This window comes from Orbicella faveolata, unplaced genomic scaffold (assembly GCF_042242905.1).
Source record: "Orbicella faveolata isolate gen_17 unplaced genomic scaffold, um_ofav_v1 contig_25, whole genome shotgun sequence".
NCBI classification, from domain to species: Eukaryota; Metazoa; Cnidaria; class Anthozoa; order Scleractinia; family Merulinidae; genus Orbicella; species Orbicella faveolata.
Window position 1 is genome coordinate 9937167 of NW_028301553.1, and position 27099 is coordinate 9964265.

At 39.1% G+C, this 27099-nt stretch overlaps 1 protein-coding gene and 2 long non-coding RNA genes across 3 annotated transcripts; 2 read left to right on the forward strand and 1 right to left on the reverse strand.

Annotated features, from left to right (window-relative positions):
• Positions 1-1031: 1031 nt before the first annotated feature.
• Positions 1032-17107, reverse strand: LOC110057278 (transforming growth factor beta regulator 1-like). Its single transcript, XM_089294986.1, has 18 exons — positions 16797-17107; positions 14845-14908; positions 13714-13796; positions 12956-12998; positions 12608-12670; positions 11406-11477; positions 8781-8867; positions 8194-8264; positions 7540-7799; positions 6183-6320; positions 5606-5713; positions 5182-5237; positions 4508-4654; positions 3900-3997; positions 3666-3820; positions 2874-3056; positions 2188-2310; positions 1032-2020 (listed from the first exon to the last, which is right to left on the reverse strand). The coding sequence occupies exons 1-18, from the start codon at positions 16955-16957 to the stop codon at positions 1845-1847; spliced, it is 2088 nt and encodes a 695-aa protein (XP_089151112.1). The 5' UTR covers positions 16958-17107; the 3' UTR covers positions 1032-1844.
• A 1316-nt stretch (positions 17108-18423) lies between these two features.
• On the forward strand, positions 18424-21353 carry LOC110057224 (uncharacterized). Its single transcript, XR_002297514.2, has 3 exons — positions 18424-18590; positions 20408-20510; positions 21014-21353. It is a non-coding gene; the product is annotated as an uncharacterized LOC110057224 (long non-coding RNA).
• Positions 21354-22537: 1184 nt separating this feature from the next.
• LOC149108875 (uncharacterized) lies at positions 22538-26674 on the forward strand. The gene is made up of 3 exons (XR_016208430.1): positions 22538-22743; positions 24581-24683; positions 26483-26674. It is a non-coding gene; the product is annotated as an uncharacterized LOC149108875 (long non-coding RNA).
• Positions 26675-27099: the final 425 nt, after the last annotated feature.

Consider the following 27099-nt stretch of genomic DNA (forward strand, 5'->3'; position numbering starts at 1 on the left):
TGAAGAGGGTTTGGAGCTATTACTATATGTGGTATATGTTACACATTGTGCGCCCTGCACTTTTGTCTCGGAAACAGCCTGAAGTGTTTTTAGTTCTAGCGCAAGCATGCAATCGTTCCTTCAAACAGATGAACAGTTTTTAAAAACGTTCTTTGGGGTACCCCGTTAAGGCCAAGATTGCGGACATTTTCTTTTCACATTTTAATGTGTTGTTAAGTCTGATTGATGAAGTTGACTTCATAAAAGGTTTTATTACTGACGGTGACAAGCAAATTAATTTTCAGCTAATTACATTTACGTTTCTCATGTTTTGCCGTGCGCGCAAAATATATACCGCGTTACAGTCAGAACGGCCAGTCCGGGTGGCGCGTGGCCTTATGGTTAGTGGGCTCGTCTCCGGATCGAGTGGTCTGGGTTCGAGCCCTGGCCGGGGACATTGTGTTGTATTCCTAGGCAAGACATATTACTCTCACAGTGCCTCTCTATACCCAGGTGTATAACTTAATGCTTGGGGGTAACCCTGCGATGGACTAGCAACCCCTCCAGGGGGGAGTAGAAACACTCGTAGTCGCTTCATGCTACAGTATCCGAGGTAGGCTCCAGCCTGGTGGGATACTTGGCTAGTATGTGGATTTAACTTTACCTTACAGTCAGAACAGTCTGATCAACATTTCAGTCGGTAGTAAAGAAATTTGCAAACAGTCAACTAAAAGATGCCAATTTTGATTTCGATTGTGGTAGAGTGGGAATGGTAAGAAAAGCAGGGAGGAGAGGGCAAGAATTGAGAGTTTCCACCCAGTCTTCCCTCGCCATTCACATCAAAGACGGCTGCCCAATAGGCTAAGCTTGATTAGTTGGTGGTGTATGCCTACACAAAACGTCCCCAGTCTAAATCTGCCAATCAAGATTTTAACAAATACAAAAAGAAAACCCAAACAACAAATTGGGCACTTGAAGCAATTTCACGACGAATAGTAACGATTCATTCCTGGTGTTCTTTATAAGCCAGTTTTTTTGGCAGCAAGAAGACGTTTCATGAGGACGTACATAAAATGTTTTAATAACCGATTTCATACTGTCAACAAGTAATTCCAGAATTAACAAGTTGAACTTTACCAGAGTTCGTGTATGTTCTTTCAGTCAGACCAAAAGATACGCATGTGTACTATGTTTTGCTTGTCTGTTTCAAATTTTAGACATATCAAATATACTTTGCATCTTGTATTCATCTTGCACATTCTTACGTGGAAAAGAACACTAGGTTTTAGCTACACCGAGATGAAACATTTGTCCGGTATCTGAAATTGCTTTTTTCTGTTAGCTTAACGTCCATCGACCATAAAACGCTCAAAAGTTGCAAGGAACGCAAGCTGTGTCTGTTGCTGAATGACTTCAACATAACCTAGTTGCTTTAAAACTGTTCGTTTCAGTTTAAACCAGCGACGAACACGTCACGAAGCGACCATGTCATTGATTGCCAATTTCTCCCTGAATCCTGACCAAAACAAAGTTTCTGTTTCACTATTTTGCTCCAATAATTTTCAGCTTTCGGTTCCCAGGTCGAAAGTCTCCCGCCATCATAGTTTAAACGACAAGAGTCGCGGTTTCGTTGAACCTCCATTCCACGGCAAATCACGGGGGGTCCTGGCTTCCCTGCCTACCCCTTATAACCTGAGTGCTAACCGTAGACATTCGCAATGCTAGTCCATATTGTTCCACTACAATAAGACGTCTTCAGTAAAGATTAAGACGCAACAAACGGCGACTAGCACATACCAGAGGATGTCCAAACAAGATCCCAAGAACGCCAGTGAAGTTCCTTTACAAATGCATCGCATGCGATTTTATTTTGGAGGCGAGTCCGGAATCCCCGTTCCCGGAAAACCCGAGCTGTTCCCGAATAGTGGCGAAGTGGGCGGCAATACGAACGAACTTTGTCCAGCGGCAGTCGGAGACAGTGGTATGCCCGAAAGCGATGTCGGGAAGGCAGATTGCGTGGGTGACATCAGCGGATTCATTCCTGCGTGCATACAGAAGGGATTAACCACTAGCGAGGTCAACACCGATATTCTCCTGACCATTTTTGACCTATTTGCTATAGTACTCCAACGGAGAACTTGGCTTTTAAGCCTTAATTCTTTCCTATCGGCCAATAAAAGTTTTTAAGAAGCTAACTTATACACTTACCGGTATCCATTTCGTTATCGTGTTCTAACCCATCAAGCTGTGTGTCGGGACTAGGACTGCAGAGGCCTGGAGACGACATAGGAGTGAAGGTAGATGCTAGAGTCAGCGGTCCCATGTCTGTATCTGGCAAAGATCAAGTAACAAATCGTGACCGTGGCTTCTCGCGTAGTTAGAAGGGTTTTTTTTTAGGATTCACGGAAAATCGAGACATGAAACCTATGAAAAAAGCGGGAAAACGTGTTTTCGGCCAAGAGAAATCATGGTCTCTTGATTCGGCCTAAAGCGCGGAAAAGGTAAGCGCGGGATAGCATGCAATCTATGAAAAGAGTGGGAAAAACGTGTGACGAGCAAAAAGCGCGGGAAAATACGTAGCCGACGGTAAGTGCGGGAAAACATGAAACCGCGGAAAGCGCGGGAAACTATGTGACAGGCGGTAAGTGCAGGAAAACATGTTGGCAGTGACAGCCACGAAAAAAGGGGCTAAGTTCGCTCTGGTTTGTTAGAACACGTTTGAAGTGTCGAGAGAAATAATTATCTCCGCCTCTCGTTCCTTCCCTACTAAACAGCACCCTCCTGTTGGCTTAACAGCTCTCTCTCCCCTCAGGGCAAAATAACACGGTTTTAAATCCCTAATTTGGCTGAAGCTCAATAGTTTCCTATTGTGATTATTTTAAGACTTCAGTTACCTTTAAACATTTCTTCATCGTGATCCATCGGAGCCGAGGGATGAAACGTCGGCGTCGGAGTAGGTGTCGGCATCGCTGGTGGCAAGTGTTCTTCTTCTTCCTCCAAGCTAGCAATAGAATCCTCATCAACAGCGGCGGGGATCCCCTGAGCGACACCCGATGGGTCTGTAGTCGTTGATTTACCTTAAGATGAAACAGTACAATTCAAATTAAAAAGTGCGTTTGCGACAAATAAAAGATTGTATGATATAGAAGCAAGACTTAGGTGAAGCGTTAGTTAAAGTTTGCCCGTATACCAGTGGTGTACAGGTTCAGACAAGATTTCCCAGTTAATAGTCGATGGCATCTATTGTCATCACAGTGCCTCTCTCCACCCGTGTGATATGTAATAATCCTATTCAGTACCCCCTACCCCTCGTTGATACGTCTCCCTCCTCGAGTGTCGTTTTTTCAATAAGCGCTACCCCATTGCTTAAGTAACATGATTAGACAAGTGAATCATGTCTGTTTTCTCAGCTAAACATAAAATATTGAACATAATGACTCGGAATAAACAACAAGGTTTTATGACCTTGAGAAACCCTATTGTTATACTATACCCTATACTAAGAAAAGAAATATGAAGCCCGTCCCAAGTAGAGCTTGACACGTTATGCCGGCATAACTTTGAGCAGATAAGTATGGTTGGAGTATCGAGACTAATGCTTGCATTATAGAACCATTTTGCCAGCACAATAGCACCATTTTGCAGTAAAACAATTCTTTTCGCATGTACAAAAAACACTTTCTTACCTGGTTTGTTTTGTGGTTTAGGCAATTCAAACTTGACCCACTGGTATTTGGTACATTTTCGTGCCCCGGGTAAGCTTTGAATCAAGTACTGAATGGTTGGATGAGAGAAACCGAAAAACTCTGGACCCGAACCAGTATTGGAAGCATCCCTACCTCTGTAAGGAGAACAAATGTCACACGGGTAAGTTAAAACAACGACATAAGGTGACCACAGGTGACAAGCGCGATATTTACCTGGCCTTATTGACCGCCTTGAGGACCACGCAGTGACAAGCAGTGGCAGAGGATGCAACGATTGGATGATCTGGGTCGTCTTCAGGGCACATCTCAAACTAGAATCACACAGAATGGATTACAGTCAAAAGTAGTATCGAGATTATGCAAGCAAGCAGCTTTACGGGCGGTTTTGTTCTCGTCAGAACCAGGGCGCTTTCGGCCGGCAGTGACCAAAGGGCCAACGCTCTGGACAAAATCAACAAAACAGAACCAGAAAATCTTGGTTCGGGTTTGATTCCGCGCATGTGTTCAAGTTCAAACATGGTTTCAAGTCATAAGTGCAATCTTAAAGGGGCTCAGTCACGGTATTTTGAGTTATTTTGGCCACATACAAAATTACCTTTAAATGGTGGGGAACCTGAAAATAACAGTTTAATAAGATAGAAAAACACCAAAGAGATAATGATAAACTATAAAGGAACAAGGATGGCTAAGGATGGAGAAGATTGACACGGATTACAAACGACGAATTTGAAAAATTGAGGCTAAACTTTTCAATATGCGCAAACCGTGACTGAGCTCCTTTAAGCTATTACAGGTAGAACAAGACTCAAAATCCTGAGCACCTGAGGTCCAAACCCTCCGTCTAGAATCTTGCAGGTATAAATACACTTCATCTCTGGATTCCTCATGCTGGGGTAAGTCCTGGAGCTGCAATAACCAACAGGCCAAATGTAACGCTCCGAGTGGAAACCAGGTCTGTCGTGAACAATCTGTAAACCAACTATAGCAGTCAATTAGTGTGCAAAGAAGCCGTGTCCGATAGCCTCGGGCTAGTGGATTCTGTTACAGAAGTACTGTAACAGATTTTTTTTTTCTCTTGGGGGAGGGCGGTGGGGTGAGATAGGGGTCCTCGAATCGCTTTTGGGCTAGTATTAAAATAATAGTGTGACCTTGGCAGAATAGCAAGTCCGAAATTTTGTTTTCTTTGCACCCAGTCAGTGCAAGTATCTTTAATACATATATTCACTTGCACTTCCACCATCTACATAACTCAAACAGCTCCTAGTTGGCTTGATAGCTCAATTGGTAGAGCACTGCATCAGTGTCAAAGAGGTCATGGGTTCGCATTCCGTTCAAGATTGAACTTTCTTCAGGTTTTATTTTAAGAACTGATTCAGTAAGTTGTGTACATAACTGCGATCATCATTCATGTCTTGGAGTTTTGACAAATATTAATAAAACAGACTCTTCATAACAACAGAGCAAGAGATCACACTCTCGCTCCAAGTTCACTTACCTCACCAAGACTGTGGACTGTAAGACCTCCCAGGACAATAGGAAATATGGGTTTACCTGGGTGAGAAGAAAAGCACAGAAAGGAAGCATTTTCAACGGTAGCTGTTTATCATTTTAAGTCCAAAAAACCTATACGGCCTAAAAGCTTCTAATTATCTGTTGACAACGTTTTTACACAAGATGCTACTATGAATCAAGTGACGTTCAATAGTTTCAAGGTTAGAGTAAGATCCTACTTGTTTGGTTGCTGGAATCTAACCAGCGATCTTGACAAGGACACTCGTAGATTTATATTCAGACTCTATTCGATCTTCTCCTCTCACCAAGTAGGCATACTATTTCTAGAACGTTTGTGTTAAACGACGATTACTACAAGTAAGTACAGCATAGAGAACACATAATCTATTTTTGTTTAGCTTTGTTACCTTTAGCATCCACTGTGATGGGCTGCACTTTCCTCTTGATGGCTGTGCCTGGCTTCTTTCTCTTGGGTTTCACTGGAGGAGTTCCTTGATTAGCCCCTGCGACAGCAGCTGCAGTAACAGCAAATATGTTACACAGAACCATAGTTAATAGATACGATAGAACATAAAGACCATGCTTGTGTTTTGAATGAAACTAAGGAACCTCAGGAGCATAACTGACAAAAACACCTACTACTGTGCATTAGAGTGGTTTTAATTAAGTGTAGAAAGTAATCAGGCAATTACTTCGGTTTTGGTTTTGGGTTTGGGTTTACTATGGTTTGAGATTGGCTGAGTATAGTCTAATTGGTACATGTAAGTATCTGGTTTGCTTCGGTATTACGACACTCAGTTTAAAACCTCTCTAATGCTGAGGTGAAACACGTTTTACTACGGATGGTGTTCACGCCAGGCGATGAATTTCACGACAAAAAATTGAAACATGTTTATTCTGAACATAATATCATTGTAACTACAGTAATTCAAGAGGTAGTTGATCAGCTGATCTCTACTTGCCTAAGGAATAAGACATACTCACCTTTCGGTGCTGCCGCGGCTGCAGTAGCAGCAGCGACAGGTGTAGAGTTTTCAGATTGTGCTTTTGGTTTCTTTGGTTTTGCGGGCTTCTTCTTTTCTTGTTTTGCAGGTTTCTCTTTCTCTTTTGCCCCTTCTTTGGCTGTTAATAGCAAAAAAGTGAATGTCATTACTTGTTTGCATTATACACTTGAAAAGAGACCAAGGCTGTCACAATCACGGCAAAAGATATTCCCATATTAGAACAACACCGCTCGACCTTGTTATCTCAAAACTAGGTAACCTTAAATTCTCCGCATCTTGAACTCAAATCATTTTCCCTTGGATTCACTTTTTCCTTTTTTCAATCATTTACTGCATGGCTGTCTCGATCTTCTGCCATCTTATGTTATTTTACGTTTCCCTTGTACTTGTAAGTTCAAGATAGTGGGGTTCAACTGTATGTATGTAATATAAAATTGCATGCAAACCCCTCACTGTTAAATCACAGCTGCAGGGGAGCCGGTATGGCGCAGTGGTGAGAGTGGTGGCCTATCACTAATGTGGCCCAGGTTCAATTCTGAGCTGGTGCCATATGTGGGTTGGGTTTGTTGTTGGTTCTCGCCTTGCTCTAAAGGTTTTGCTCCAGGTTTTCCGGTTTTCCTCCCACCTCAAAAACCAACACTCCAAATTCTAATTCGACCAGGATAGAGGACCTGCATGAAAACCGGCCACAGCTGATGTGGTTTCCTCTCTAAATATTGTAATTTAGTATATACCACACAAGTGAATAGTACTTTCCGCGCACGCTGATTGGCTAGCTCGGAGGTGATTGGCCAAGTACTATTCACCTCCAAGCATTGCACGGCGCGCGAATTTTTTTGTTTGACCATTTGTCGGTATATTGTCACAAATAAAGTTACTCTTTGGTCCGCTAGTTATTTAGCTTGTGTGGTATATACTAAAGCAATTATTCACCTCAGTGTCGGTGAAAGTGGAGGATATTCACTGAACAGCGAAGCGGCGAGGTAAATATCCACTTCGATGAATAATTGTTAATTATTTATTTTATTTACTGGTCGTGAAAACCTTAAGGTTTCCATTTTAAAAATCGAAACCACACAGCTGAAAAACAAGTTTCGAGATACTGCAGAATCAAACAAATGCAAGGAAACTGACAACCAAAAATTGAAATAAAGAAAACGCCCTATTGACATTCATTCCAGTTTGATCTTCTCTCTTCCGTCTTGGACATCTAGTATTCCTTGTTTTTGGATGTTTCAGCCTTTTTTGTTATGCCCCTCATTCTACTCCAGCCAGCCTCCCATCACCTCTCTCCCAGACACATACATGTAAAATCACTTTAACACATCGATACAAACCTGCGCCATCTGCTGCAGCCTTCTGAGCTTTTGCCGCTGCAGCTGTTGCTGCTGCTGTCGAAGACTTTGGCTCCTTCTCAGCCCTTGGTTTTGCCGCTGCTCTCTTAGCCTTGACCTTTGGTGCCTTGGTCTTGTCCATTACAAATGGGGGGAGCATGACAGGCGGCAGTATGTCAGGTGGGAAGGGGCCATAGGGATTTGCTTGGAAGACCCCAGCTTTGGCAGCAGCTTGGTACTGGAACAGTCTCTTGAGAATGAACCTTGCATGGTAACAAGGAAGATTACAAAGACAATCCTGATTTATGAGGTCTGAATGTATTATCAGAGTAATTATAGCTTACCAAAAATCCAAATAACATAAACTGCAGGTCTAAGCATTTTAATTAGTGATCTTTTGATGGTGTTAAGTTGTTTAGTGTATTTTGTAAGACAGTCATAAAAATTGTACCACATACAAAAAGTGTGTCATGTTAGCAAGTTTTGTACAACAAATTTGAAAAGCCCTTGTAGAGAATGACTAACATGTAATACAGAGTTCATACTCTATTTTAGACTAAAAGTTCAATGGTTTGACACAATTCCAATCATCATAATATTTATCATATTTATCTAATAATAAATTCAATTAATATAACACAAAACTGAAGCTTTTACTTCCTCTCCACTTTTGCTCTCTGAAGCTTTGCCTCAGTTCGTAATACTTCATCACTCAGTGCACCATTTTCCTGCAAAAAAGAGCAAGAAAAAAATGCCTATGTCACAAGCTGTCTGGCAGTTTTCAATCAAGTGAAAATGTCCCTTGATAGGCAAAGTTGCAAGTTAACTAGTTCTGTTTCTGCACTGGAAAAGAGACAAAATGACAGCTGCACTGTCGCTGCCACTATGCTGCACTGCGCTGCATTGCATTGGGCTGGGTGGGGCCTTAAAAAAACTTCCACGCGTTCTCTTCCGTACAAAAACTTCTCAGAACAAAGCAAAACAACGTGGAACAGTATGCCCTAATGGAGTAGCAGTTGCCACCATCACGCAAAATTGCTAGCACTAAGTCTATCTGTTAGACTATGCATGGTCCTGGCACAGGTCTGTCATGTGTCATTTCCAGTGTCAACATATACATGCACGCGATGAAAGTTACAAGATTTTTCAACAATTTATTCCTAAAGTGGCTATACTATGCCATTATTAGACTACAAAAACAAAAAAAATTGCTATGAAGTAAAAATAATAAGTTAAATACATACAAACACCAGTTGTTTGACCATCCTCTTTATTCCAAGGTACTTCCTTTTGTAGTCAATGGGATGTTTTGATGCAGTGGTTCTAACAGACTACAAAAGGATTTTAAGTACATTTATATATGAATGTACAAACACCAACAGTGCATGTACTTCTAGATGTTAAAAATTATGAAACAGAAAACATGTACCATGTTTCTATCAAGTTTTAGAAACACTGAAGACAAGAAATGTTGTGGGAACACAGGGCTTGACATTAGCAGTAGCCAACTAGCCACAGACTAGTAGAAATTTAGTTTTGGCTAGTACGTTTTTGACTTCCACTAGCCACTTTGGCTATGAAATTGGCCGAACTAGTTTCTGTCTTCCCCAAGGAAGTCAAACACAAACACTTCACTCTGAAACAAGGTCAGAATTTCATTTCGGACGTATCATATTTACTTTTCGCTGTGTGGTACTTGAAAGGGTATGAAAACTGAACATGTTATTACATATATAATAAATTGGTTCACCCTAGTGTTTTATGTTACCAGTCAACAGGGCTCAAAATTAACTTTTTCGTTTGGGAGCCAGCTGGCAACTAATGGAAAAATTTTGGTCGCCAGATCGTAAATATTTTGGTCGCCAAATTATTATATATATAACTTACACAAGAACACGATTTTATACGTTACTTTACATGTAAGAAAAGTGACAATTGAAGAGCAAAAACAATTAGAAACAACACGAGTAGCACTTAGTTATAAAGCTGCCGTTGTTCTCAGGTGACATGTCTCTAGTCCTGAGGTGTATATAATGGTACATTATAAGGTATCATACATGAAGTACCTTTCCAGTTTCGGAAGAAGCCGCTGAACAATATGGTGCGCCATGAACACAGTATCGACATGTCGAAATACATTCAATTTTTTCGATTATCTTGCAATATTCAGACATTATTTTACTGAGGACGGAAAGGTGAGTTGTATACTAGCTACCATATCCGATTGATTTCCTACTATAAAGATTTAAAAACAAAAATTGTGTCGTGGTTTTTTTTAATTATCGGACAAAATGCGAGTCGCCAGCTGGTGACCAGTTCTGAAAATTTAGTCGCCAGTGCTCAATTTTTGGTCGCATTGGCAACTAGTGAGTCGCAATTTCATGCCCTGGTCAAGCGTGACACAAGGTGGGCTGACTATATGTTAACTGGTCAAGAGGTTTCAGACGCAAAATTGCATTGTTTTGTTTTTCTTAAAATTCCATAATGGATATAAGAGGGTTTTTTACCACAATAAAAAAGAAAAAGTCAAAAAACGAGAGTTCTGAAAGAAATGACCCACTCAGGAAGAAGGTGCAAGTCTAAAACGTCCACCGCCAAAATGCTAAAGCACTTTTTTTTCATTTTTTACATTGTTTTATAAATATAACATACTTTTTTATAAGATTAAATTGAACACCGAGTTGATACAGTTGGTGACCTGACTAACAACTTTAAGATCCTAAAGAAATGTCAGGGAAAGTTCGATTGCTTGATCCACGAAATGTTGTGGATTCGCAAGAAGAAACCAAGCCTTAACACACAGTCAGACTTCATTCGTGCAAAAGTATTTGTTTAGGCTTTGAACAGACACTGAACTCATTACCAGTGTTTGACACCTCATTGGAATGAACATGAACATTGAACAGCTATCTTAATCTTAATTTATTCAATTTCACACCTCTACCATTGGTATAAATTAGTTTACTTTTCGCACAAATATTTTTTAACTTGAAAATGGTGCCAGGATGACACCGAAACGTCGTTGCTCAGTTTTTTCGCTAATCTTTATTGTTAACTGTATAACATACTTTGTTGTTTTATTGGAACTGGTTTAAGTACAATGTAATTACCAACAATAATGTATTAAAGAGAGTCACTTGCATTGTGCTTTCAAGTCTTGATAGTAATTCTGGTGTTTTTGGACCTAGCCAACATCAACGCTTGGCTAGTAAATTTATTTTTTGGCTGGTAACATGTAAGTTGTCACCAGCCACTAGGCTAGTAAGTTGAAAAGTTAGTGTCGAGCCCTGGAACATGAGGCAATTAATAGGAGAGTGTCTCCACAGCCTTTTTGAGTTCTCCCAAACTTCTACAACTTGTTAGAAACATGGAGAAACATGTTTTCTACTTTTTTTAGAAAATTCCGTGAGGAAAAAAAAAACAACTTGTTACTGTGTTTCTATCAAGAACTTTACAGTTCAAAACACAATTTTAAACCAATAAATATTCTTGATATACATGAGATTAGTTTTAGAAATTTGAATTTTATTGTCAGTAGTATTTTAAGTTGTAAAGTACTATTGATCAGTAAATGTAAATAGCGCTCTAGAAGTTATTAAATTATTATTATCATCAATACCATTATCATTGTCATTGTCATTGTCATTATCATTATCATTATCATTATTATTACTATAAATCATTATATCATTTTACTTAGGGTATTTTCTAATAAATTGTTATTGTCATTCTGGGTGATTCACAGCTTAAAACACTTTATTTGCAAGTACATTTTAGAACCACACGTGGATATATAAATAAATTAGTAACAGAAACAGTTCAGAAGAAGGCAAATTTCATCTAAAATTATTTCCAAAACTAAATTATACCTGATCATCTCCCTCTGTTGTCTCGTTATCCACGGAGTCATCATCATCATCGTCATCTTCAACATCAACTTCCTGCAGGACCAAGATTCATGAGATCTCCATTGTAAATGTTTACAGCGTCTTCGCAAAGTTGCTGTATGTTGTAGCCAGACATTTTATGCAAATAACAGGCTAAATAAAAATTCTAGGAAGGGGCTTGCATATTTGTCATCGGCTTTGCATATTGTCCCTACCCCTATTAATGGCCACCCACAATTTAATACACATAGTTTACATGTAGCTTTGTTTTGGAAAAGGCAATGACAGATAACAACAGATATAAGAGTCCGAAATAGAAAGTGACAGCCGATAAAAACATTCAAACACGCATTTATTATGATTTTCTTTAGTACGTGATTCCAGTTTCACTAAGCAGTTAACCCGATGGTAAAAAAATTTGTGAAGGTGATTTTTTAAAAGATCATGTATTTTTGTGACAAATGCAACAGGAAAACATTGATAGGCTTTGATTAAGTACGACAGTAGTCACAAGCCTTCAAACATTGTTTCCCTTTGAATAAAATTTATTACATGTATCTTTCTACTAAGCTTTACGCTTATTCCTGACAGACCCTATTGTAATTAAATGGCCAGCCCCTATTAAGTGGCCACTCCTCATTTCCCTGACGGTGGAGGGGTTCTACTGTAACTTAAGGGTAAAAAATGGAACCTGCAAATTCAAGACTTGTGAGGCAATGAAACGTATGTCTTTTTGAACTTGAGACTTTTTTACGCTTAGCAAAAGAAATGTAAAAGTAAATAATTGAAATGGTAAGACCCTGAAATTTGACTTTTAGTAAATTTTGCAAGATGCAATTTTTTTGGAAGATTACTCACACTCATAGACAAAGCATCTTGAGGAGGCAGCGTGGTCGAGTGGTTAGGGCAAGTGAGACTTGAATTTGGATAACAGTGGGTTCACATCCTCTGACTACTAAGCTGGAGTTGTTTCTTGGTAGACCCTAGTTCAGTAACTTAGTCAAGCCTGCAAATGGCCAACTGGTCTGCCTCCCACCAGTTGAGATTTTAAAGTCTAAACTATGTTTTTCAGTTTACATGGCATGCCTGAGAACTAGCTGGGTGTAACTAATCACATTGACCACAACATGTACATTGTATAAACATTCAATGCTATTCACACAGCACATCTTATAAGCACTTACCATCAGGGCAAACCATCCAAAGTGATTATCAATTCTTTTAAACCTGGAGCCCTCACGGAAAGTCTACATGAGAAAAACAAGCAAACAAAAAGCTTCACAGTTATCCAACAGACAGACAAAAGTAAATAAATAACATGTATGTTATGTATCATTTTTGACTTCCCCAACAACAGGTAAGTTCACCTGTAATAGCAAGGGCCTGTCAAACATACTCAGCTATAACAGGTAAACTAGTGTACAGGGTGCAGCTCTTTATGAACGGCAGGTACATGTCTCACCAAATGTGTTCATTGGGACAGGAGCGAAGTTCTGATTTAATTGCGACAACTGATTTTAATTAGCACTTACCTCACGATATAAAATAGATTCCAAACTATTCAAAGCTTTTGACCTATGATGCAAGCAAATTAGCTTCAAATTACTTGCACTCTACAATGAGTCAAGATTGACAAACCAGCAATCCTCAAAAGTTTCCACCAACAGTTGTCCAAAGCAGGCAATTTCTCTGTACACTGTACAACAATACATGTACATGCACATAATTAAATGTGAACAGTTTTATAAAGAAGATATCTATTAATTAATTAATAGTCATTTTGGTATAAACAATTATTTTAAAATCCAGAATTATTGTACATCCGACCTCACATCCTATCTAATTGCATGCATGTGCATGTACATTGTATAGGAAATTACATGCACATGTAACCAGTAAAAGCAAGCAATTTATCACCTATAAACAACAGCAAAACTAAAATTTGTAAGCCAAAAATGAACCTACACTGTCAGTGGTGCATAGCAGAAAACTGCTGACTGGGATGTGTATGATTTCAACCAAAAAACCTGTACATGTGTAGTATTCTCATATGGCTACCATATCATCAGCAAATTTATACCATGTATTAAATGTTTTGATTTATGCTAAGAAATACACCTGCTTATCAAGACTTCAGCCACCAGAAAACAGGGATGACACTGTGTTTGTTGATGGTCCATACCATGAGTCTAAGATCTTACAGCCTACGAAGGGTAAGTAAGGTAGAAAACCATGTACATGGTACACAGAGTTTGCAGTTTTCACAGAAGTTGATATGCGTAAAACTAACCTTGGTGGAACAAGGCCACTTTCAACAATTCCATCTGCAATATCTTTTACATGTAACTTGCCTCCATTTTGAAGTAAAATTTGCTGAAATCAAACATACAAAGATTGTTCTTTTTAAGTGCGAGATTTCCTATGTTATTCGAAAGACAATTGCCTAGTAGCTAGCCTGCTATCACTGACACCAATGCTGGTCAGCTGGTTTTCATGTGACGTTGTCATATTCCAAAATAAAAATAAATTTAAAAAAAAAAAAAAGTAAAAATTAACCTCTGCAGGTTTTCATTTCATCAGAATTACATTAAGTCCCTCTGAAAGTAAAAACTTGACATTTCACAAAGTTGTAGCTCAACAGGGTAGTTCATTTTGTAATGGTGCAAGTTGAATTTCCAAGCTTTTGCATTGCTTGACAGCGCAAGGCTGTCCCGTAGGTCAAGAGAAGACATATCTTTTCACATTTTTGCTGACAGAGCAGTCTTTACATAAGATGAAGAATTATATGTAATTTCAATGTGTCAGAGCCACAGAGCAATAATGTTTCGATTTTATAGCAAAAATACATAACAGCTGTTTCTGTTACTTTACCACCACCATACTTGTGCACCTCTGAGGGACACTGAAATGCATCTTCAATACAAACCTCTATAAATTTGACTGAGACATTTCTCCAAATAATGTGCATGTAAAACACTTCACAGACATAAATCTTAGCGATCATTTCATCAATCATCAAGATACTTGAACCAAATCCCAGATTCTTGACATATATGTCTTTGCTAAATGGCTATAATGAGTTTTATTTTTGATTGTTGACAATGAAGATCAGTACTTCTTTCCCTCCTGGAAGAAATGAGCTCCTGACCACTAACTTTCTGGTAAATTCAAACCAACATTTGAGAGAGTAAGGTGTCTTTCCCAATAGAACACCATGCAACTTTTTTCCCAGAAAACAACCACACGATTTGCCACTTTCAAAATAATTTAGCATGAACATGTGGTCAATCACTGCCATTTCAGTTCACAGCATCTCTCACTTACATGTGTTTGTAACATGCATGTTTACTCTTGGTTGCTACCCTGTTACCATATAAAGCTGTACCATACACTGTTCAAAGATCTATTCCACCTCCCATACCTCAGATGTTTCCAAAAGTGTTTTTTCCATTAATTCCACTTTGGAGGATTCTACAGCATCAACACTGGGGAAAAACAACAGTGCACAAAACAAAACACTAACTGTAGATCTCTGACCTCAATATCAGAATCACGATCATTACTGTGTCAGCTACATGTACCTCCCTCAATGGAACACATGCACCCTTCTCTAAGATTGTATTCACAGTAAGTTTAAGGACGTTTGCACGAAAATTTTCCAACACTGATTTTTTTTCTGAGACTTTTACCACTGTAAGATGATGAGTTAGTTATGTCAAAAATGCAAAAAAATGGGGGGTCACTGACTTTGTTTTGGAGAGAACATGCCCAGAAGAACACCCTGAATCTGAAAAAATCAGGCAGCCTTCATTAGTGAATAATGCCACAGTGTCTGTAAGCCCAAAAATATTGCCATTAGATCTTTGAAGTGAAATGTTCTCTGCCAAATATTGTTTAAGTGGACCTATTAAGTGAATTTAGTCAACTGGTGAGGTTCCTTAAAGAACAAGTTCGCATTTAGCGACCATAGTTTCAGGCGCCTTGTAGCCGCAAGATGGCAGGATACCATGTCCCGTGAACAGAAATCTTGAATTTTTTTTTTAACTTCCCACATTTATTTTTTTGTTCATTTTTGGACAATGTGGAGATAATTGTAAATGAAATCTGTTTCTGGAAAGAAAAGTAGCGGTCACCAAACCTCCAAGATCGTTAAATCTAAGCAAAGCTGTAGCAATGGCCATCTGCCCTATCATTGTTTATTTCATTACTCAGTGCACGCTCTCATGCATGACATGGCGTGTGAATTTGCGTGCACAGTAAGGTTGTGCAGAAACAATTAGCACAAACGTCCTTAATTCTAATGTGTAAGTGTGCTCCTTTTGCGTTTGTTTTACAAATATCAAAATTTTTAATCAGAAGTTATTGGCTAATAGCATAATAGGGTAATAGGGTAATAGCCCTAAATGTAATGGTATGTCAGCTTTAATTTGTTTCTCCGATATGTTTTATCTCGTCGTTCCGAAACATTTTTGTTATTCCACTTATATGCCCATCTGGATATAAGCCCATCCCCACCCCCGCCCCCAGTTTATAAGCCCACCCAAAAGTTATATAAGGCCAGGGTTTTAATGTGGGATTTTATGGTGGTCAAAACAGTGTACAAACAAGTAAACATTCCAAAAGTGCAGTTCAATAACAGTAATATCAATCAATGTGTCCAAGTTGTCTGTTGTAATGAGAATATTAGTTTGGGGATACATGAAGTGTCCACCATTCTGTCACAGCCGAAGTCCATAGTAGCAGGAGTAGTTTCCATAAACACTGTAGGAGACCCCATTAGCAAGGGGGGTGGGCTTAGTATCCACATCCGGTTAATTTTTGGCCAAAATATCCTGTATCCCATTAATTCCAGTAGCAAAAATTAATGACTTTCCTACCGATTTTCCTACGCGATATCCCATTTCATCTGATCTACATATCCCGTTAATTTTTCCCGAAACGTCCTTATCCTGTTAATTTTTTAATTTTTCTTTGTAGTTTTGGCCGGAGATGTAGCTCGTGTTCATAATAGCGGGGTCTCCGCAAGGCGAGAGCTGACTGTACATTCAAATGTACCGAAATGTAGCACTCTTCATATACATGTCTGAGCTGAATTGCATGGAACTAGTATAAGGCCGAGGTCAACAATAACAGTTCTGTGTATCAACTTCAGTTCGATTGTCTTCGTCATAAAGTAATCGACTGCCCGAAATTTCTTTGGTTTTACGGAGCTCAATCCATCTAACGTTCGAATGAATGAAGTTTTATTGTGGATCTGTTCAATTTCGTTCGATGGACAATACCGAATTGACTGCAGGTCCCGAAATATGTCAATCCACCGATATTATTGTCCTTAAAATTCACTAAAACAAGTGCAACAAGCTTCAGACTTACTATTCAGTTTCTTCTCCTTCAGCTTGTTCATCAACCTCTTCTGAAGTCATGCCAGAAGTCGAAAGGCCTGTATCGAGAGACGGAAACAGAGCTGACGAACCTATGTCTTCCGAGCTGGCGGGAGAAGGCGAAAACATATTCAGCGCAGTAGGAGATATCATCGTAGCGGGTGACAGAGCTTTGACATCGGTATTCGTGTAAGACCATACGCTGCACTGACTCGACAATGATGATGACTGATAAACAACTGTTCAGGCCGCCATGTTTTGTGAAGGCAAGGCGTGGTTACAGAGGGATGCTGTCACAAAACGTAGAGGGGTAAACTGGGAACTAGTGCCAGTCCCTAAACTTTTTCCGCTGCACTCTCTCTTCTCCCGCCCGGGTTCAATCCCTATATATTGCGCGGGGAAAAAAGAGTTTATTGACTGGTCAAACAAGAACCGAATACCTTCTTGAAACCCCTCATCAAACCTGGAAAATCAAATGGTTCACCCCTTGGGCATCCACTGTGCCCTTTCAAGATTGCAGTCACTTTCTTAAAATCGGTAATACCGTAAGTTCGATTAAAATCTTTAGCCATTAACCTTTTTCATACATGTTTTGAATCATCATTCTTCTTTCTGAGCTACGCTGCATCTTATCTTGATTAACCCGGTTTTTCTTAAAAGCATAATTACAGCCAAAAACCCACGACAATTTTAAGACTATTGCTCTTGCAGCCATTAAATCTTTTGTATAATGTATATTCAGACGTCCTAACTTATCTCGACGAGATTATACTTAATCTATTTTATTTTATCTTTTACTAACTTATAATTTTTACTGTATATATACATTTTGTAATTATTTATTACGTGCTTTTATTATGTTATTTTCAACTCCTAGTATAGTTCCACTGTTTCAGGAGTATACTTATTAAAGATATTAAAGATTAAAGACAAGAGCCGCGTCTTTTGCGAAGTTGAAACACCTTGCACTTTCTGTTATTTTTAAGCCGTGTAGTAGGTTTGTTTTGTAAACCCATGCGAAGCATTGTCAGCTGTGTTTGTTTCTTTTTTATGCATGTATTATTTTTATGTATTATTTCTTCTCAGGTCCAGTTGTCCTGAGCTGGCTTTATTTATTATGACTACGGTACCGCGTTGCTGTCATCAGCAACTTAACATGTATAACGTACAAGGAGATATAGGAAAACCTCGGCAGATAGATTCCTTTTCAGTCACACGCGAAGCTGAACTTTTCACATTTACGCGTGGGGCTCGTCGCATATACATGCGTAGAATTCGAAAACGTTTTTATTTTGTTATTTTGTATTTTGCCTCCACCGCTCCCCTTCAGACTTTCCGCTCCATTACCCTCGTAGTATTAAATTTAAATCATCTTTGCATTTGGTTCCAGTTCAAGAGAGACTGAGTATTCCAATTGCTACAGAATCAAACTGCACCATAATGAACCCAACCACAAACCACAGCGATCGAGACTCATAACAGAAAAGCTGTTTAACACTTCAGTTAACGTTGCAATCAGTTGCAAAGTGTAAGTCAAAGAAAGCCACATGACGCAACTGAATTCCGCTGATAACAAAAGCCAAAAACAAAAGACAGTCTTCTTAATATTTAAATATATGCATAGCTAAAACACTTTGTGGCTAATAACATACTTCGCCGAAAAGTTTGCTGGAAGAAACAAAACATTTAGCTGTCCAAAAGATGAAGAATATTTCAGGGCTGGCGGTTCAGTTACTGTTAATTCTTGCAGCCTTCTTTTCCAGTGTAGCTGCCAAAACCGAAGCAGGTAAGATGATGCTTTGCGTCGAGCACGAAGTGGACAACTTTCGCATGGTATTTGTTGTACTTCAATCGTGTTTGTTTACAGTCACGATATTCTAGTGTTTCATGTTTTCTCCTAAAATGAAAACTACATATTTCAGTTCAAGTCGGCCTTCGACTTTTGATATCTTCGGTATGTTGTTTTTTCTTTTTTTTTTTTCATACTGATGTTGACTACACTTCATGAGCGAAGTCATGTTCATTTAGCTTTGCACTGTACTTCCAAACCGACTATTAACTTACTGGCTTGATATAGTGAACGAGTCATTTTGCAATTTATGTGCGTTGGCTCTTGGGCTGGTGTTACGTATCTTCGCTACACAGCGCTGACGAGTCCCAAGAAGCACGAAACAGCTGTCCACTGTTGCGATCCTACTTTATCGGTTCTCGCCTCATGTTGGTGTCTCGAAACGTCTTTCACGTAGTATCCTTGTAGTAGCCTTGTAATTTATTGTTTGTCTTAATATTTTTTTTTTTTTGGCTGATCAGATCTCTTGTAGATCTTACGTTGGCAGCGTTTATCGTATGCGGTCCCTTGCAGTTTCTGGTTTCTAACTTACTGACTGGCTGACTATCTGAGTGACTAACTGACTGACTGACTGACTGACTGACTGACTGACTGACTAACTGAGTAATTGACTGACTGACTCACTGACTGACTGCCAGTAGTTCAGTGGCAGATATTAAATTTTGCTAATATTTTATAAAATTTGTGTCGGCTCCGTTCGAAGCACGAGTGTCTATGAACTCTTCCACAAGTCTGGAAGGACAAAAGTTTGTTATGTACACACCTCTGAAAGTAAATGACGTAAATATTGACCAATTTTCAGTTTTCTTCTTTCCTTCTACGAATTAATAAAAATCTGAGGAGCCTAGAAATTAGATGACGTTAGAAAGTAATACCTTGAAGTTTTGCACTGAACTGGAACTAATACTCAGCAAAATAGTACTTCCAGATTTTTCTGGGAGTCGACTGTATTATGCCAGAATTAAAATAGCACGGCCGAAAGAAACGACAAAAAAACATGATGGCATTTCTGACTTGCAGTTTGAGATCTAAATAAGACGTAAATCTGTCGAAGAAAGTAGTATAAAACAAACGCGTTTGAAGGAGAATAATTCAAACATGCGTGACAGTTCTGTTGTACATGTCTGCTAGCTTTTGCCAAGCAACCATCAAGGTAAGTTGTTACCTTGATAATCTCTTGCTTTTGGCCTATCGTCGGTACAAGCCTACTACATTAGTCTTACGTTAATTTTTTTTAAAAATATTTTTCCCTATGCTAATGTAAGCGCCTCATGAACAAGGGTAATTATGGTGTCTAATCAAAACAATCTTGATTAAACAGTTGATTAAAAGTTCGACGAAAGTTGTTGGCTCCGCTTGATTCATTGTCCCTCACATCACTCAATGCTCACCAGATCGATCTTCGGACCAGTAGTCTAGTTGGGGAACATGGGACTTCATTTTCATGAAGCGTAACATCAGGAAATGTGACAGAAAACAAAAAGGCCGAGAGAAATTAATTCTTAACCACGAGATCTAGGGGAAGGCACCGGCCATTTCGCACTGAAGGCAATTCGTTTTTGAACGATGGGCATGGACAAAAAAATATATAATGGATCGTTGCAAAAGGGTTTCAAATCGCCATCCCTCTTACTTTTATTTTGCTCTTGTAATGAATTTAATTCCAGAGAGAGTAAGTTTTTCATTTGTTCTTCCATTCTTGATTCCTTCCTTCCTCCATACGCATGCACTTACACATTCATTTCCTTTCGCAGAAGAAGACAGAGATGTGATTATCATCTTAGCCGCTGTAGCGCTTGGTGTCCTCGTCATTGCGTTGTTCCTGCTCCTCATCAGTTGTTGCTTCTTTTGGAAAATGTGAGTACAATTTCAGTTACTTAATGCTAGGAACGGGCCGAAGCTTATACTGCAGAACCTTGCATTTGATTGGCTGTCAGGCTACCGCCGAACTGTTAGACTGCGCCACCTGACATACACCTGACATACATTTCTTTGTAAGTTTGGGGTCCCGTAGGTTTATGAGTTTGCAAAGTATTCTTATGAACCTTCGTAGATTTACTAGATTTGGCATAATCAATTGAACTATGCACGTGATTTTTTTGTTTATTTGAAAATACGAAAATTGTTGATATTGCGTGACATCGCTAAAAGGTCTTTTGTTTTGTCATCATCACCCGGTAGTAGTAGATCTGCCAAATTATTCCATACCAATAAGTTTGATTTATCAACAGGTTTTGGCCATTATGTATAAAGAAGGTGCAGTGTATATCCTTAGGAACATACTATCTTATAATTTATTTTCCGTACATTGGAATAAAATCCAACTAAATAATTTCTTTATTTTCTTCGCTTTTTTTTAGGTTGAGAAGGGCAGAGAATCGGAACTATTAACAGCAAAATAACTATCAGCTCAATTGAACTTTTCTGTTTTTATATTTCGCTGCGACAAAGCTAAGCTTGTCGTTATTCCAATATCAGTTCCCTAGTATTCTGCGGTGCTTTGGTAGAATATAAACGAACGATTGCTTGTTTAGTGGAAGCAGTGTTAGCTATATACTAAGACGAGACGATTCAATGGAAGAAAAAGAAGAGAAACAATATATATATATCCTCAATCAGCTATTGAGTGCTCGCCTCATCGAGCTCCTATTAATGTCCTGTATGTTTCGAAATGAAAATTAAGAGAATGGTATTTTGTTATCTGTGACTCTGTACATACATGCATACATACATACATACATACATACATACATACATACATACATACATACATACATACATACATACATACATACATACATACATACATACATACATACATACATACATACATACATAAACTTTATTTGAGTGTCGGAGTATTTAGCTAAAGATAACTAATTAGGGACACTAACATAAATACAAATATGAAATATAAAATACTAATATTATATATGTAACTTGCTTAAAGAGTAGGAGTTGTTGGTGTAAGGACGGGGGGAGGTTCAATTATTGTTTATCCTTTAAAAACTGACGCTACGTAATTTAAATAAAAGGAACTAGAAAATGCAGTTATAAAATGTGGCAGGTCTCATCTAGATGAAGACATAACGAAAACGTCCTGCATTGCAGTCAATTTCTGCTCAAAGCTTCCATGATATAGTTTCGTCTTAAATTCATGTTAACTGTCATGAATAATCACAAAAAAAGGCTATACCACAAATTCAGAAGAGTTACATTAATAAATGATGCACAAAATAACTCGTATCTCGTTACCAGGACCGTTCAGGTGTTGAAATCCAGGATATACTGCCGCTAAACAGAGATTCCTCCCTCTTTCTGCTGGGTGAGGGAATCTCTGTCTCGCAGAGTAAATAGACCTCTGTAGTTTGAGCGGTTTGTTTTCCCATTGTGGACCACGTGATATTCTCTAGAGAATTTTTCTTTTATCCATCTTAAAATTATTCATGCCTATACATGCGACCATTTAAAAATTTGAAAGCAGGAATTCTCAAGAGGATCATCACGTGGTCTTTAATGGGAAAACAAACCGCCCAAGCTAAAGAGGTCTATTTAAGATGACATTGTGGCAACTCATCTTGCATGGTTTTAAACGCCCGACGAAAACTGGGAGCGAAGGTGGCACTTTTGCCGTTAGGACCTGGGACCCTTCGTCTCTATAAATAATCGTCCTGTATTTCAAAGTGATTTAAATCCATTAGAGAAAGCTAAAGAAATTGCTGTAAGTCGAGTTCACAAAGATCAGGGACCTTCCAGAAACAGCTGTTGTAAAACTGGTAGATAACCTTCCCTACCCAGCTGAGGTGTTACAATAAAACCAAGCGGTGACACGAATACTCTTAAAAAAGATCATTAATAACAAAACCGTGTGAAAACAAAAGGCATTCACTTGAATACTCAATATGCACATAACTTAAAACTGTTAGAACGCGACGGAACAGAATATTATCAGTCAAAGAATCAAAGAATTTGTCTGCAAAGTCAAGAGATTCAACTAAGATCACAATGGAGTTGATATCAAGAAAGGCGGCCTACTTGATGGCATTTCTTGCAGCCTTCTTCTCTAGCGTGGCTGGTAAAACTGAAGCAGGTGAAAACTAGAAAATGAATTACGTTGTCGTTGTTATGCGCGGTTGAACACGTCCTCAGGCAGTTACTTTTGAACACAGAACGTTAATTTCACTATTGTGTGCACCAGATTCACTGCATTGGCGTCCTCTCGATCCCTAAAATGATAACCTCGGGTGTGATCGGGGAAAGGGGATATAACGGTCTCGTAATCTAGCAGCCGAGAGTCTGAGAGATGTTTGTTTATTCATTTATATACTTGTTAACTATCTGATTAACTGGCTGGCTGGCTGGCTTAACGAACTGAACAACTGAACAACTGACCCACTTGCACTATCTGACTGTCTGATTTACAATTATAATTATTACGACCGACTTATTGACTCACCCGAATTATCAATGCTTTCGATCTCTGTTTAGAATTTTTATCAAATAATTTATAACTTATAAGTTTGATGACTTTCGGAAGTTCACACTTTGAAATTTTCCAACCGGAACAAACAATGACCGTAATGCTTCCAGATATTTCTGGTAGAGACAAGAGATATATTTGGTTACTAGCATTGCTAGAGTTGCCAGGGCTGCTTAGAAACAGAAACAACAAAAACTAAAAATATGTTTACACTGATGTACCTCCAGTTTGAAGTGAGGCACACATTTGTCGGAAAATTAAATGTCGCTTGTCAGAGAAATATGGTTGTGATGAGCTAGGCGTAGTCGCTTCGCCTCCAGTTAGTTTTGAGTTTTTGAAACCTTTTTAGTCAGTCCCACTTCTGTAAGAAGTTATGAGTGATACTTATCTAGGGCTCTTACGGTAGAGTCTTAGGCTAACAGAAGTAGCCTGTTATAGGCTCTTGGTGAGTGGGAACGATCGAAAAAGCGGTGTCTAGGAGAGGTCGTGTGCCCTATAAGCTTCTTCTTGAAAGATCTCATCCACGGTTTTCTTCTTCCATCTTCTCCTTTTCGCCTAACCTTACGTCTTAATGTCGAATTATTCATTACCGACATATACGATTATCTCGTTATGTCATTTATGTCGTCATGTCGCTAGTGTGAATTGAGACCAAAGAGTGTGCCCTGCTTTATTCACAATTAATTAACGCTTCAACTGGTAGGGATGGTGACTAGTCCTTCTAAAGCCACAGGCCCCGCAAAATTTTCTTCGAAATTCACGGGTCTGATCGGTCTCGCAGGTTTTTTTTTAGTTACTAAGGGAAGCATAAAAAAAAAACACTATGATATCTCGGTCTTACGATTTAAAAAGTAACAAATGTCTCGGGCTCCTAAAGAAAAACGCTGGTCGCCTTCTCACAGATTCTAGCGTTCTATTCACTACCCCTAGAAGTTGAACTTTCAATATATCTTGAATTTCTAAATATCTTGAAATTACCAAATCTTGAACTTCCAAATCTTGAATTTTCACATCTAGCTAGTCGTCAATTTTTTCCCGATTGGCCCGATTCCAGTAATAATTAATCAATGCGTGCACCCTAACCCTAACGAATGTCTCCTGGCCTGAAGGATACAGATAATTTATCGAACCAATCAAAACTTGAAGTAAATACACGTAACTGACACGAGGCGCGGGGAAACGTGGGCGAACGAGTCAAAATTGATTTTGATTTTACTTCTGCGAATTATTTTTAAGCCAATCGTGTATGCAGCGTAATAATGCAAAACCACACCCTTTTCGACACTCAAGTGAAAACCTCTCTTTACTTTAATACTGGGTAACCTATTCGTCTGAATTTTACTTGAGTCAAGGTTACAACGTACGTATCATATTGCAAACGTGCTTTAAAATTATCGTCCTTCTTCCTCAGTTACTAACTTATTGTTATGCATTGTTTCTTTCGTAGAAGAAGATAGAGATTGGATAATCATCTTGACAGCTATTTGCATCGCTCTGCTCATCATCGTGTTGTTTGTACTTATCATCAGCTGCTGCTATTTCTCCAGACTGTAAGTCGCTCATTTAATTACGCAATGCTGCTGAATCTTCTATATTCCTGTATTTGACTGGCTTTTAAATCGTTGACATCGTTGATCTCTAGTCGGAGCCCCATTAGGGGGTGAGGGGTAGGTGGGGGGAAGGGGGGTAGCACGAGTATCCCAAACCCCGTTACATTTTGGTCTATTATCCCGTATCCGTTAATTTCATCTTTCAAAAATTACAGTTTTCTGACTCGATACCCCAGGGTACGAGTCCTTTCAAAGTATCCCATATCCTTGTAGTCCCCCATGAATATCTTGTATCCAGTTACTTTTTGACCTAAATATCCCCTATTCCGGAAACCCCTTATAGAACCTCCAGGTCCCATGGTAGGATTCTGTCGGTTGATAGTTATCGAGGGTCAACGTAACCTACCATGAGTTTGATCTGAGTGCCCCTGGAGACCCATACCACCTAAAACTATTTCCTCTTCCCACATCTCTATTAACTTATTTATTTTAACTGTCCCCATTTAGTGCTTCTTGTACTTTCATTTTAGCTTGACAATTTAATGGTTTTTAATTAATAAATGGATTATTATTATCATTATCATTATCATTATCATTATCATTATTATTGCCTGCGATCAGACGTCGTTATTTTTATTTTTCCTGTTTTCTGGAAGAGAAATACCAGAACCACCGATCGCAGGTAGCCCCGTCTCAACTATCAAAGTCGATAGACGCTGCGAGATTGAGTAGTCTCCTTACACCAATTGCTTTGACAGAACAAAATGGATGATCTATTCCCTCACTCCTTATCCAAATGACTTAAATTAAAACATGGTAGAGTAACCTCCCTTGACTCTCCTTCTTCGCCTCCCCCTCAGGGCCGTCGCCTGGTGCGAGGTCTGGAACTGAGAAACAGAGAGCTTAAGCAACCCACGACGGCAACGATAACGCCCAGGGTGGGGGGAGGGTACTTTGGGAATTTCTGTGTGGGGATGTGCCGCTGGGACCCTGGAACCCTTAGCCTATACCAGAGCTAGTTCAGCTGAATTTTGCTACCCTATACTAGAGTAAACTCCCCAAATCCCCCCATCTATCGACATTGTTGAGGCTGATTTGCGTAAATTTAAACTTGCCGATTTGATTTTTTTTATATTTTTGAGTGGCAATTCCTGGTTTCCTTAGTCTAGATAAAATCTTTAACCAACTGGTCAGTTTTGTGAAAAATTATACCCTATTCTAGACCCAAACGCTCTGATTTATATACCCTATCCCAGAGTAAACTGCTTGAAAATCATACCCTTCACAGCGGCACATACCTATATAGCCCATATATAGCAGTGTCCCCCCCCCCCCGTCCTCCCCGCCGGGCGACAACGCCACCGAACAAAAGGTTTAATGAGTAGACCAATAGCTGCGCACGTGCGTTATAAATCTTTATACATTTCTTTGCCGTCCACTGCACAACGACGACGTGAAATGACGAAGTTCTGTGTATTTAGGAGAACGCGAACGACGGCGGCTTATTTTTCGTATTTTCGTTTCCGAACTGAGCGCTGGCGTTACATATATAGCCAGAGCAAGTTCTGAGACCAATAGGCGCGCTGAACATATCAAGACAATTACGAAATTCGAAAGTAAAATATAAATTCAGTTTTTACTAGGCGTTATTGCTTAAGCTCTCTAACGGTCTCGAGGACAACAGTCCCAGACCTAAATGACACCTCGAAATTTCTCAATTCCAGATAATTTCTTTCCCGGCTGGGTTTTCTTTTTTTGTGGCGTTATTAATACGTTTTTCGATTCCATTTCTTCGCTAGGTTGAGGAGGAAATAGCAAAACAACCATCCATTTCTCAGCAGCAAAACAACCATCCATTTCTCAAGAGGAAATCAACTCAGTTTTAATCAGTAAAACATGGATGTCATTTTCACGTAGAACTTAATTTACAAGTGATGTATATAGACACCCTTTTTATCTATTAAAATAATTTCAGCCCCAATATTCAAAAATCTTGAGCGGATCAATAGGAAGTGACGAAGTTGTTTACATGTAGAGACAGACTGGTGCGTAGTCCTCCCCCACCCTGACAAAAACACATGAAACCCCAGTTTGCTCTTGGCTCAACGACTGAAATGTACGACTGGAAAGGCGGAATGTTCGTTTGAGGGCAGTGAAAACGTAAAGAAAAAAATAATAACGTGGAATAGTTTAAATAAATAAATTATATTTTCTAACCTTATCGACTACTTTAAGGTTAATTTGTTGAATAACGCCTGCTAAAGTAAATTTGAAGATACATACAACAACAATTTTTTTTGTTATATTCCCTCCCCCCCCCCCCCGTCCAAGAAGAAAAAGAAATAGATAAAACAAAACAAAAAAATAATGCGACTATCTTGTTTGTGCGGTTGCCCGGGTTAGATAAATAGATAAA